The sequence below is a fragment of the Lithobates pipiens genome, unplaced genomic scaffold (assembly GCF_037356315.1).
Source record: "Lithobates pipiens isolate NorthernLeopardFrog02 unplaced genomic scaffold, aLitPip1_a1.2 Scaffold_22, whole genome shotgun sequence".
NCBI lineage: Eukaryota > Metazoa > Chordata > Amphibia > Anura > Ranidae > Lithobates > Lithobates pipiens.
In genome coordinates this window covers 167006422-167020376 of record NW_027507784.1, presented here as the reverse complement: position 1 = coordinate 167020376, position 13955 = coordinate 167006422, and the positions used below count along the sequence as shown (strand labels likewise).

At 43.8% G+C, this 13955-nt stretch overlaps 1 protein-coding gene across 3 annotated transcripts in view; it reads left to right on the top strand.

The window, feature by feature from the left end:
- Positions 1-13955, top strand: part of CARF (calcium responsive transcription factor) — an 88908-nt gene that overhangs the window by 19314 nt on the left and 55639 nt on the right. For all 3 annotated transcript variants that reach the window (XM_077448581.1, XM_077448579.1, XM_077448580.1), the window contains exons 5-6: positions 4311-4416; positions 8219-8303. In XM_077448581.1, the coding sequence (XP_077304707.1) occupies positions 4311-4416; positions 8219-8303 (191 nt within the window). The remainder of the gene's footprint in view (positions 1-4310; positions 4417-8218; positions 8304-13955) is intronic.

The following is a 13955-nucleotide window of genomic DNA, read 5'->3' as shown; positions in this document are numbered from 1 at the left end:
TGAAACAAAAAAATTTTTTTTTCAAAATTTTCGGTCTTTTTTTATTTGTTTAGCAAAAAATCAAAACCGTAGAGGTGATCAAATGCCACCAAAAGAAAGCTCAGGGAGGTGTTTAAGTGCCTGGTATTGAGGTGGTTAAATAGAAGAGGACCCAGTACAGAGCCTTGTGGTACACCACTAGTGACTGGTCTCTGTTGTGAGTGAACCCATTTACAACCACACTCTGGTAACTATCCTTTAGCCAACTTCATATACACTGAACCACCCAATGGTTAAGCCCTATCTCTTCCAACTTTTTTTTATTGTATCAACATGTAGAACTGTGTCAAATGCTTTTCTGAAATCAAGATATGTCCACAGCACCGCCATGGTTCAAAACATTAGTGATATAGTAAAAAATGTAAATCAAATTAGCCTGACATGATTTGCCCTTAGTAAAGCCATGCTGCTTTGTGTCCTTCAAGTTGTGTGCTTTTAAGTGATCAAGGATTCCGTTTTTTAGGAGTGATTCCCTTAACACAGTGGTTCTCAACTCCTGTCCTGAGGACTCACTAACAGGCCAAATTTTAAGTATTGCAGACCAGAATACTGCAATCACTAAGCAGCAAATGATATCACCTGTGCTGTATTTCAGTTATCTTGCAGACCTGGCCTGTTAGTGGGTCCTGAGGACAGGAGTTGAGAATCGCTGCCTTAACATGACTATAAGGCCGGGTTCACACTGCTGCGATGCGGGAACGCCGCGAATCCACGGCGTTTTCCCGCATCGCATTACTCCCGCCGGCAGTTCACACTGCCCTATGCGGACGGCTGGGAGTGTCAATGATATGTTAATGACACCCCCAGATCCGTCCGCATATCGCAGTGCGATCTGCCGACTCGCACAGGAATCGGATCGCATGGTGTGAACCCCCATGCGATCCGATTCTGTTGCGGACCAAAAAAAGGGTCCCGTGCGAGTTTGCTGCGGGAGCGCTGCGAATTCAGCCATACTATCTGTATGGCTGAACTCGCATCGCTACGGAGATCGGATGTGATTTGCGGTGAGAATCACATCCGGATCTCCCCCCGCAGCAGTGTGAACCCAGCCTAAAAGATGTTAAACTCACTGGCCTGTATTGCCAGCTTCTACCTTTCTGCCCTTCTTGTGAATAGGTGCAATATTAGCTGCCCAGCAGTTATGGGGAACCTGTTAGAAGATATTGAATAAAAATATCTGCTAATGGTCCAACAACTATATCTTGAAGTTCTCTGAACTCTGGGATGAATACCATCAGAGCCTCTTGCTTTATTAGGCTTTAACTGAGCCAATTTCCCTGCTACCTCTGTCTCCAAAAATCCTGAAAATGAACCATCTATTACTAGAACCAATATGATTCCCCAACTTGTTATTGTTAGTGCAATTTATTTCTGAGAAGAACAAACAGAAGTAATTGTTTAAATGATTTGCTACATCCAAGTCTCCCTCAGCATAAGTGTTGTGCCCAGTTTTCATTTTAGTGATCCCATAGTATTTTATCCATCGCTGATGTACCTAAAAAAAGGTTTTATCTCCTTTCTTAAGACTTAGGGCTCCTTCACACGGACGAGTCAGTGTACGGAGCACGCTCTGCTCAGTGGGGGATTGCTCCGTCGATCCCCGCTGAGCAGGAAGATGACAGGTCCGCCTCTGCACGCTGTGCAGAGATGGACCTGCCAGAGCGCCGCTCTCCCCTATGGGGGATCGGATCATCCGATCCTCAGACGGATGGAAAAGTTGGTTTTTCCTCCGTCACACTTTTTCAGATCCGAGCGTGTCGGATGTCAGCGGACATGTCGCCGCTGGCGTCCGACGCTCCATAGACCTCTATGGAGCATCCGTTCAGGTCCGCCTAAAAAACTGACAGGCGGACCTGAACGGATCGTTCGTGTGAAAGAGGCCTTAGCCATCTGTTACTCTTTTTCTGTGCTTTGGCAGCACTGATAATGTGTTTGGCCTTCCTTTTGCCTATTTGTATACACTTCTCTAGCAGCTACATTTCCTGTTTCTTTGCATCTCCTATATCCTGATTTTTTTTTTTTTCTCCTTTTACTATCCTACTTACCTCTTTAGTGACCCATATTGTTTTTTTCTTACGTTTTACGCTTACTAATTTATCTGATATATGAGCTAGTTGCCTCCAGGATAGTAAGCTTTAACCGCTAGCTGATCAGCCGCTGCAGTTTTACTGCAGCAGGATGACTCGGCTGTGCAAATCGCCGTCTGTAGCATAAACGGCCACTAGGGGGCACTTGGGCACATGGAGAATCGGGAGCTGTGTGTGTAAACACACTGTTTCCGGTTCTCTGAGCAGTGAACTGACAGATCGTCTGTTCATACAGAGTATGAACAGCGATCTGTTAGTTTCCCTGCACAGTCCCATTCCCCCTTCAGTTAGAACACTCCCTAGGATACATATTAACCCCTTCACTCCCCCTAGTGTTAACCCATTGCCAGTGACATTTTTACAGTAATCAATGCAATTTTAATCGCACTGATCGCTGTATTAATGCCAGTGGTCCGAAAAATGTGTCAAAATTGTCTGACGTGTCCGCCATAATGTCGCAGTCATGATAAAAAATCGATTATCGCAGCCATTACTAGTAAAAAAAAAAAAAAAAAAAAAAAAAAAAAAAATTATTAATAAAAATGCCATAAAACTATCCCCTATTTTGTAGATGCTATAACTTTTGCGCAAACCAATCAATATACGCTTATTGCATTTTTTTTTTTACCAAAAATATGTAGAAGAATATGTATCGGCCTAAACTGAGGGGGAAAAAAAAGTTTTTTTATATATATATTTTGGAGATATTTATTATAGCAAAAAGTTAAAAATAATGTGTTTTTTTTTCACAATTATAGCTTTTCTTTTGTTTATAGCGCAAAAAATAAAAAGCGCAGAGGTGATCAAACACCACCAAAAGAAAGCTCTATTTGTGGGAAAAAAAGGACGTCAATTTAGTTTGGAGCCACGTTGCATGACAGCGCAATTGTCAGTTAAAGCGACGAAGTGCCGAATCGCAAAAAATGGTCTGGTCTTTGGCCAGCCAAATGGTCTGGAGCTTAAGGGGTTAACAGTACCCCCTGATTACTGACTCTTGTCATTTTACTCAAACCTTTCAATTAATATTTCAGAAATGTCCCGATTTCAGCCAGCATTAAAGCGGAGGTCCGCCTACAAAAAAATTTAAAAAATTAAAAACCAGCAGCTACACATGCTGCAGCTGCTGGCTTTTAATAATAGGAGTCCAGCGATGTCGGCGCCGCAGCTGATGTTTCCATTGTGGCTAAGGGAACCTGGCAGTGTAGCCTTACCGCTTCACACCAAAAACCCTACTGCGCATGCGTGAGGCCCCGCTCCTCTCTCCTACTGGCCAGCAACAGGGGGAGGAGGAGGGAGACCCGCGGTGATGTCGTGGACTCCTGGAAGTGGGAACAGGATACCTGTACCCCCTCCCCTCGAAAGGTGGCAATTGTGGGGGAGAGGAGACAAACGAGGGGGTGATCCACTTTTGGGTGGAACTCCACTTTAACCACTTCCCGACCGCCTCACGACGATAGACGTAGGCAAAATCATGTACCTGTACGTTGCCCTTTAAAATAAAAACCACAGGGTTGATTAACTACCACCAAAAGAAAGCTCTATTTGTGGGAAAAAAAGATGTCAATTTTGTTTGGGTACAATATCGCACGACCGCGCAATTGTCAGTTAAAGCGACGCAGTGCCGAATCGCTCTGGTCAGGAAGGGGGTACGTTTTTTTTTTTTTTTTTTTTTCAAATAGCTGAAAATGAAAAAACGCTTGTAAACAAAATGCGGCTGCCAAAACGCGAGTTATCGCGTTTACAAACTGTTACAGGCATTTGGCGTTTCGAATACCTCTGAACATCCATCCTGAATGCGTTTTTTTGCATTCCAAAAAATGCTTCCTAACTCCACTGCCTAGAAATGCCTATAAACGACCCTGTGTACATGTACTGATAAGATAGCATAGAGGAGAGTTCAGGGGCAGCGGAAAAAAACACCCAACTACTCCTAAACACCCATTTACCAGCAGCAGTGTACACGAGGCCATATAGCAGCTATATGTAGTGTAGTCTAGGTTAAAATTTGTATTTTTGTAGAGGTTTATGTATTGTATTTTTGTTTCTTTTTGGAATGTTTCTCCTTTTTTCTTTTATTTTCTCTTTTTCTTTGTTTGTACAAATGATAAGGAAAAATAAAGTTTATATATAAAAAAAAGTAAAGAAAATTGAATGTACTATGTTTATTTTCTTCACCTTTTAAAGAATCTGCAGAGCATGGCCAGGCCAGTGATGACCTGCAAACTGAAACCAGCAGCTTTATTATCCACTCCAACACTTCACTTACTGTGCATAATAAGTCACCCACCAGGTATACTTTTTTTTGTTTACTTATTTGTTGGTCTTGCAGCTGCTGCACCATAGGCTTTTTATATTTTAACTCCATCGGCCTCCATATAATATTGCCATAGGATTTAGTATGTTTGAGCCTAACGGAAACTAACAAGTCAATCAAAGCAGTTCATTATTTGCTGATTGGAACATTAAAGTAAGCTTCTCATTGGTTGGTATGGGTAGCAACAGATCCTTTTTAATTTGCTCGATTTAGTAAGCAATAACAATCTCTATTAGCCATAAGATAATTAATTATTGTTATAGAAAATAACGCATGCCTAGAATATTACACTATTTCCCAAATATCGTCTGTAAAGGTTAGAATCAAGTTGTACACACAAGATTGTGTGGGTGTAGGTGCATATCTTGGCCTTGCATATACAGCCCAATAAAAAGTGTGGTTTCTGATGCAGTTTTCATAACCAGATGACAATAATGATATCCTTTACAGAAAAGCATTAAGGCAGTCTTGTATGGAAAATGGTAACATTTAGGGCCCATTCACATTGATGGCGATCACATGCAGCACCATTTTTAGTGGCACTCTAATGCACTAAGGGAACATGTGTGTTGCAGCACATCTTAATGCACTACCATGTATTGTGGTGCACTGCTTTGCAAAAATAGTCACTTTTTTTGGAGGTGGGGGGGGGGGGGGGGGGGTGGTGTCTGGTGCGTTGGCAGCCCATTCATTTAAACCGGTTGCCTTATCACATTGCATATGGAAGCGCCAAGGGCCCACTGGATCAATCCCACTGCAAAGCTGGAGGGCCCAATTTGACAGGTAAGTCTGCCACAATGTACTAAGATGCTGTGCATACTAGCACATTATGACATAACCCACCTGGGGACCCCAAAAAGAAAATTATATAACAAAGTTAAGTACCACTTTAAGGAAAAAATAAGGTCATTTTAAAATTGGTGGCAGTAACGTATCTTAAAAAATGTATGGACAGGTTCATGTTTACCACGGTTTAGCAACCCCTCATCTTTTAACACTCTAAACACCAGTTGCTGGAATTTTGGAAGAAGAATGTTGTCTCTTTCTTGCCTGATAGGGGATTCTAACTGCTCAACAGTCCTGGATTTTCATTGTTGTAATTTTCGTTTCAAGATGTGCTAAATATTTTAAGTTTGTGAAAGCTCTGGACAGCAAGCAGGCCAGCTAAGCACCTGGACTCTTCTACTACAAAGCCGTGCTGTTGTCATAGAATGCAGTATGTGGTTTAGCATTGTCCTGCTGAAATATGCAAGGCCTTCCCCAAAAAGATAGGAGAATTTTCTGCTCCAAAACCTGGATATATCTTTCAGCATTGATTGTACTTTTCTGGATGTGCAAGCTTGCTCGTTCCATACGCACTAATGTACCCTCATGCCATCAGAGATTTTTGAACTGAGCGTTGAAAACAAGCAGAAAGGCCCCTCTGCTCTTTAGTCCAGGGGACATGGTGCCCATGGTTGCCAAAAAATAAAGTCTGGCCACAGAGCATTTTTCCACTTTGCAACAGACCATTTTAAATGAACTTTGGCCCAGGGAAGATGGACAGTGTTTTTTTTTTGTTTTTTTTATTTAGTTTTGTATTTTTTTCCTTTTTTTTTTTATTTTTATTTTTTTTTAAGCATTTTAATAAATGGCTTCTTCTTTGCATGATAAGCTTTAACTTCTAAAGTTTTTTGGATGGCACAGTGAACTGTGTTCACAAACAGCGATGTTTGGAAATATTCCTCATCCCATGCTGTGCTCTCCATCACAGAATTGTGCCTATTTTTAGGACTACTTAAGGATCGCCCGCCGCAGTTGTGGGTCGGCTGTTTGAAGTGGAATACCGTTGTTATGGCAGCAGCTTTTTATCGAGGGTGGAAGAGGGCCCCCCGCCTCATTCCAGAGGTCTCCACCGCTTACCAAAACCGTTGGTAGCAGTGGAGACAATTGGGTCCTCTCCCTCACTTGGCATCCAGCCCGTGAAGGGAAAGATGGCCCCCGCTCGGCTCCACACCATCGGATGGCAGAAGCTACATCAAAAGTCACTTCCGCCCAGTGGTCTTAAAGGGGAAATTTAGATTTTTTTTTTTTTTTTTTCACAAAAAAAAAAGACATTTCGTGTGTGTTCGTTTTATTTTATTTTTTTATTATTATTACTATTATATTTTAGTATAAATGTTAGATCTGAGGTATTTTTGACCCCAGATCTCATATTTAAGAGGTCCTGTCATACTTTTTTTCTATTACAAAGGATGTTTACATTCCTTTTAATAGGAATAGTTTCATAGTTCATAGTTTTCATAGTTAGTAAGGTTGAATAAAGACACCAGTCCATCCAGTTCAACCTGAGTGAGTGTCCACAATTGTCCCTATCCCTGTACATTGCACACTCACATTGGTCCCCACAGAATAAAAGTGACCCAAATTATTATTTTTATTTAAAAGGACAGTGTCAAAATAAATAAAAAGTAAAATACGAAGCACCCCATCCCGCCAAGCTCGCACGCAGAAGCAACCGCATACATAAGTCGCGCCTGCATATGAATACGGTGTTCAAAGCACACACGTGAGGTATTGCCGCAATCTTTAGAGTGAGAGCAATAATTCTAGGACTAGTCCTCCTCTGTAACTCAAAACTAGTAACCTGTAGAAATTTTTGAACGTAACCTATGGAGATTTTTAAGGGTCAAAGTTTGTCGCCATTCCAGGAGCGGGTGCAATTTTGAAGCGTGACATGTTGGGTATCAATTTACTCGGCGTAACATTATCTTTCACAATATAAAAAAAAAATTGGGCTAAAATTACTGTTGTCTTATTTTTTTAATTAAAAAAAAGTTTATTTTTTCCAAATATATTGAGCTTATAAGACCGCTGTACAAATACAGTGTGACCTAAAGTATTGCAACAACCGCAAATTTATTCTCTAGGGTGAAAAAAATATATAATGTTTGAGAGTAATTTTCGAGCAAAAAACATATTTTAACTTGTAAACACCAAGTCTGAAAAATAGGCCCGGTCCTTAAGTGCCTTCTGATGGCATGAAGATCATGGGCATCCAATACTGTGTTTCGGCCTTGTCCCTTGCACACAGAGATTTCTCCAGATTCTCAGACTCGTTTGATATGTACTGAAGATGATAATATATTTAAAGTCTTTGCAAGTTTACATTGAGGAACTTTATTCTGAAACTGTTTGACTATTAGATACAGCTCTTTACAAATTGGTGTACCTCTGCTCATTTTTCCTTTCGAGACACTCTGACTTTCTAAGATGCTCTTTTTATACCCAATCATGTTACTGACCTGTTGCCAAATAACCTAATTGGTTGCAAAACTACTAGCACTACCACTTACTTTGCCTGCGTTTTGTTGCCCTGTTCCAAATTTTGAGATGTGTTGCTGCCATCAATTTCAAAATTAGCTTTATTTTTTTTTTTTAAATGGTGCATTTTCTCACTAAAAACATATTTTCTATTGTGAATACATATGGGTTTATGAGATTTGAAATTGCATTCTGTTTTTATGTAGATTTTACACAGCACCCCAACTTTTTTGAATTAGAGGTCGTAGAACACCAATCCCTTTACAGTATTTTCAAATATTTGTTTCCAAATACACACTGCATATGTCCATTATAGAGTATAGAATGGCTAAAACCCTAAAATGTATGTTTGTCTCATCGTAACTGGATACAATTAATAATTCTGCTATTGGGAAGACCTATTAAGAGGTCCTGGTTTTAAGCACTATAATGATCGTGTGGAACAATTTTAATCTTTTGAACTGTCCTTTTGTAGATGGACTGTTGAACCCTTTCAGAAACCTCTTCAACCTCTTCCTCTTAACATTCCCGCTTGGGCACGACGTCTCAGGAGCTGTGAGGTGAGATAAAATTCAATCAAGCCACACCTTACCCTCAGTTGCAATTTGGATAGAAGCTCAGTGTAGACCAACATAGTACAGCTTAATGGCTTGTCCATGCCAGTTTCTGAATTTGATTTTTTTCTTCAGTGATTTGCGCTCTGATGTCTTTTCTTTCCCAATTAATAAGTAATCTATGTGCATTTATTGTGACAGTGTGAAGCCCTGCCACTATTGAATTAGTTGGAAAAAGGACACAGGGTTGGCACGTATGCAGAGTGCAGGATTTCAGAGTAACGTTTATGAGCGGAGAAAACAGTTTTGACAGCTTTCTCCGGATTTTGGTATTCCCGGATTGGGCTCTGTAGTTTGGAGATTTCAAAGTATCCTGGGAAGAGGAAATCTCAGTGTTCAAATCTTGTTACAGACCAGCAGGGTGTGAATCCAGGTGCACAGAGCCCTTATAATGAAGGACTGGGAATAGTTCAGGGCTCCAGCCAGGATGGAGGTGGGCTCCCGTCTGAATACAGGTGGTGGTTCCTGTCTAGAGATAGAAGCGAAATACTCAAGAGACAGTACTCCATGTGGGAGAGTTTCCAGGCACGTTGGACTGAGGGAGTTGGCACAGTTGAGAGAGTCTGGAAGACTAAGAAAGCTGAGACAACTAGGAGAGAGTCCTGGGGTGTCAGGAGAACCCCTAACTAGAGGCCAGGAATGGGCCTGTGCAGGGAGATGCTGCAACCAAGGCGGCATAAGCCTTAAAGAATAAGTTCACTTTTTATAGTCGCGGTGCGACTTGTGTGCTGAGGATCTTGAAGGGCGATGTCTTCTCCCTCTGCTGGTCCTTCTCCCTCTCCGGTTCTTCTCCTCTCTGCGCTGTCTTTTTGCTCTATTGCCAGGTCTTCGCTGCTGTCTTCTCCCTCTGTTCTTCTTCCGAAGTTGACTCGACACAATCTCCCTGTGTAATTCTGGGTCCGCCGTGTGCAATGACTTATGAAAGAATATTGGCATGAGGCGGGGCCACCCGCTGACGTCATCCGGAGGCCCCGCACCCCCTTGTGACACTGCTTCATCATGCCCCAGGCAATGAAGTCACAAGGGGGCGGGGCCTCCAGATGATGTGGCCCCACCCCATGCCAATATAAGTCATTGCACACAGCGGACCCGGGATTACACTGGGAGATCATGTTGAGTCAACATCGGAAGAAGAAGAACAGAGGCAGCGGCGAAGACCCAGCAAAAGAGTGAGAAGACAGCGGTGACAAGAGCGGGACCGACAGAGTTAGAAGAAATCGGAAGAGATGCCAGAGCTGCCTTAATAAAATACTTGTGTACTGTGTTTATTTTTGACACTTTTTTTAGATGAATTGGGTAGGGGTACAATGTACCCCATACTCATTCACATAGGGTGGGGGGCCCCCTTGTTAAAGGGGGCTTCCAGATTCCAATATGCCCCCCGCAGACCCTGAAAACTACCAGCCAGGGTTGTCTGAAAGAGGCCTTTGTCCTCATCAACATTGGGACAAGGTGTTTTGGGGTGCCCCAAAGCACCCACCCCTCCATTTTGAGGGCATGTGGCCTGGTATGGCTTGCTCATCATTTTCATTTGGGGGGTTCCCCTTCAAGATCCTCAGCACACAAGTCTTATCATGATCCGACTTCTGTTGTGACTTCTGTTCAAATCAATGGGCTCCCATAGGGAACCATTGATTTTGAATAGAGGCAGAGAAACTTGGCTAAACGCGCATTGACGCCAATGCAAAACGCTGCTAAAATCAAGTTGGCGTTGGTACTAGCTTTTAACGTCAGTTTCTCAGCTTTGGTGTGCATATGAGGCCTTACAGTGTATCCGAAATGTATTCATGTAGCTTCACTTTTTCCACATTTTGTTTTGTTACAGCCTTATTCCAAAATGGAGTAAATTCATTATTTTCCTGAAAATTCTACAAACAATACCATAATGACAATGTGAAAGAAATTTGTTTTAAATCTTTGCAAATTTAGTAAAAATAAAAAATAAATAAAATATCACATGTACATAAGTATTCACTGCCTTTGTTGTGAAATTCAAAATTGAGCTCAGGCGCATCATGTTTCCACTGATCATCCTTGATTGGAGTCCACCTGTGGTAAATTCAGTTGAGTGGACATGATTTGTTAAGGCACACACCTGTCTATATAGGGTCCCACAGTTAGAGTCGGTTCACACAGGGGTAACACGACTTCCAACGTGACTTTTGGAGGCAACTTGGACACTACTTGTCAACCCGACTTTAAGTCGCCCCAGGCCAGGCGACTTTGGCCATGGCCAATCAGAGAATAATGAGCTCTCGAGGGGGAACTCCATGCCAAATTTTAAATAAAAACAGGCATGGGTTCCCCCTCTGGGAGCATACCAGGCCCTTAGGTCTGGTATGGACTTTAAGGGGAACCCCCCATACCCCGAAAAAACGGCATGGGGGTCCCCCCAAAGTACATACCAGACCCTTATCCAAGCACACAGCCTGGGCGGTCAGGAAGGGGGTGGGGACGAGCGAGCGCCCCCCCACACCCCCCTGGACCGCACCAGGCCATGTGCCCTCAACATGGGGGGGGTTGGTGCTTTGGGGAAGGGGGCCGCCCTGTGGCCCTCCCACCCCAAAGCACCTTGTCCCCATATTGATGAGGACAAGGGCCTCTTCCCGACAACCCTGGCCGTTGGTTGTCGGGTCTGCGGGCGGGGGGCTTATCGGAATCCGGGAGCCCCCTTTAATAAGGGGGCCCCCAGATCCCGCCCCCCCCCACCCTATGTGAATGAGTAAGGGGTACATTGTACCCCTACCCACTCGTCTCCCGCTCTCTGGCGTCTTCTCCCGGGCTCCTCTGCTGTCTTCTTGGAGCTCTTTTACTAGCTTATCTCTTCTTCCGATGTTGACACGGCGCTCTCTTCCGCTGTACTGGCTTGTGCGACATGCGCTGTGACTTATATAGGTATAAGGCGTGCTTACCACGCCCTATACCTATATAAGTCGACCACGCCCTATACCTATATAAGTTACCGCGCACGACGCACAAGCCAGTACAGTGGAAGAAAGCGCCGTGTCAACATCGGAAGAAGAGGGAAGGAGGACGGAGGAGACCGGGCTCCTCCGCTAGTAAAAGAGCTCCAAGAAGACCGCGAAGGAGCCCGGGAGATGACGCTGGAGAGTGGGAGAAGAGGCCATTTATTGATTAATAAATTACTTTAAAAACTTGTGTTGTGTTTTTTTTTTTTATTGACCCTTTTTCCCCAGGTGAATGGGTAGGGGTACGATGTACCCCTTACTCATTCACATAGGGTGGGGGGCCGGGATCTGGGGGCCCCTTATTAAAGGGGGCTCCCGAATTCCGATAAGCCCCCCACAGACCCTGACAACCAATGGCCAGGGTTGTCGGGAAGAGGCCCTTGTCCTCATCAATATGGGGACAAGGTGCTTTGTGGTGGGGGGGGCCGCAGGGCGCCCCCTTCCCCAAAGCACCAACCCCCCCATGTTGAGGGCACGCGGCCTGGTATGGTCCGGGGGGGTGCACGTGCTTGCTCGTCCCCACCCCCTTCCTGACCGGCCAGGCTGCGTGCTTGGATAAGGGTCTGGTATGGATTTTGGGGGGGGGGACCCATGCCGGTTTTTTATTTCAAATTTGGCATGGAGTTCCCTCTCGAGAGCTGATAAGAGGCGACATGGTCGCCTCAATATAGATGGAGATCCGACTTGGAGGCGACTTACATTGAAATCAATGGGTACCAGTCGCCTAGAAGTAGTAAAGGAATCTTTTGTGAAGTCAAAGCGACTTCAGTAGTGTGCATTAAGACGGCTTTCATTGATTTTTACATGTAGCGCGACTAGGGGCGACATGAAGTCGGATACTGAGTGGCCCCTGTGTGAACGAGCTCTTAACAATGCATGTGAACCGGTGGGTGGACTCGGAGAATACACTGGAGGAGGAAGGGGCATAGACCTTTAGATGGGTAAGATTTGTTGCTGCTATGTAATTCAAGGCTGGGGGAACGTGGCTGACCTGCTCCTTTCACTGTAGACTGGCTAAATTTCTTGTGTCTCTTATTAAACTTAACCTTTGAAAGCTGACATCCCGGGTCTTTGGTTGTTTTCTATTTCTTGGATGGAAAAAAAAAGGGGGGGAAAGCACGTATATGGCAATAAAGTGTAGGGTTGATGACCTGAATGGCACAATAAGGGGGAAGTGATATCTGTAATGCTACTGAAATGAATCTGTGTTTGTTAACCTATAATTGTTGAATGCAACCCCTGATGTACTGTATGATTAACTGTTTAAAAAAAAAAAAAAAAAGCCATGAAGTCCAAGGAATTGTCTGTAGACCTCTGAGACAAGAGGTATTGAGGCACAGATTCGGCGAAGGGTACAGAAAAATGTCTGTAGCATTGAAGGTCCCAATGAGCACAGTGGCCTTCATCATCTGTAAATGGAAGAAGTTTGGAACCACCAGGACTCTTCCTAGAGCGGGCCACCCAGGCAAACTGAGCGATCGGGGGAGAAGGGCCTTAGTCAGGGAGGTGACCAAGAACACGATAGTCACTCTGGCAGAGCTCCAGCATTTCTCTGTTAATAGAGAACTTTCCAAAAGAACAACTATCTCTGCAGCACTCTACCAATCAGGCCTGTATCAGTAAAAGACACATGAAAGCCTGCTTGGAGTTTGCCAAAAGGCACCTGAAGAACTCTCAGAACATGAGAAACAAAATTCTCTGGTCTAATGAAACAAAGATTGAAATCTTTGGCCTGAATGGCAAGCATCATGTCTGGAGGAAAGCAGGCACCACTCATCTGGCCAATACCATCCCTACAGTGTAGCATGGTGGTAGCAGCATCAGCTGTGGGGATGTTTTTCAGCGGCAGGAACTGGGAGACTAGTCTGGATCGAGGGAAAGATAAATGCAGCAATGTACAGTGCTGTGGAGCGCTTAGTTTATTGCGTTTTCCTATCAGGGAGTGTCTGCTTACCTGTACAGGATGTACGGTTAAGCCGATACACTGACAGTGTGCAGAAGACCTATATGGCATCAGCGATCTGCTGGTGCAGTGCTTTCAAGCCGCCTTTTTTTTTTTTTTTTTAAACCACAAGTTCAGTCTGATGTGGACTCCCATAAAGACAGTCATAACTTCGCCTCATATGACAATTTCTGTTGCATACATTTGCTGTACATAGTGATGACATATTTCTGAGTTCTTTTATGAAGCTTGTAGTTCATTGTCATCATTTGAAATTATACAGTGACTTACTGTACAGTCATTAAAACAAGTAACTAATGGCAAATCTTACAGTGATGTAGCACCCTGGGGTTTAGGCAGGGAGATCCTCACAAATTTACTTGCCAGGAGTAGTTATCCTTGTTGATAGAGATCTATTGATTTCTTTGGCCTTGTTGCACATTTCTGTTCTACCACTAGGTGGCCGGGTACTTGGTGGTACTAGATATGAGAAGGGCAACCGAAGGTCAGGTTATGGGTATGTGGGCTCTCTCAGCCAATGGGCAGGGTTTTTTTTAATCCCTTGGCCTTGCTGGGACAGCATGTATTTTCAGGCGGAGTCAGGTAATCTATGTTCTGTGCCACCTGGATGGCTATATGGATGGCTGTTGTGTGCCCCGGGCTGCTAGGCCGGAGATTGGGCCTATC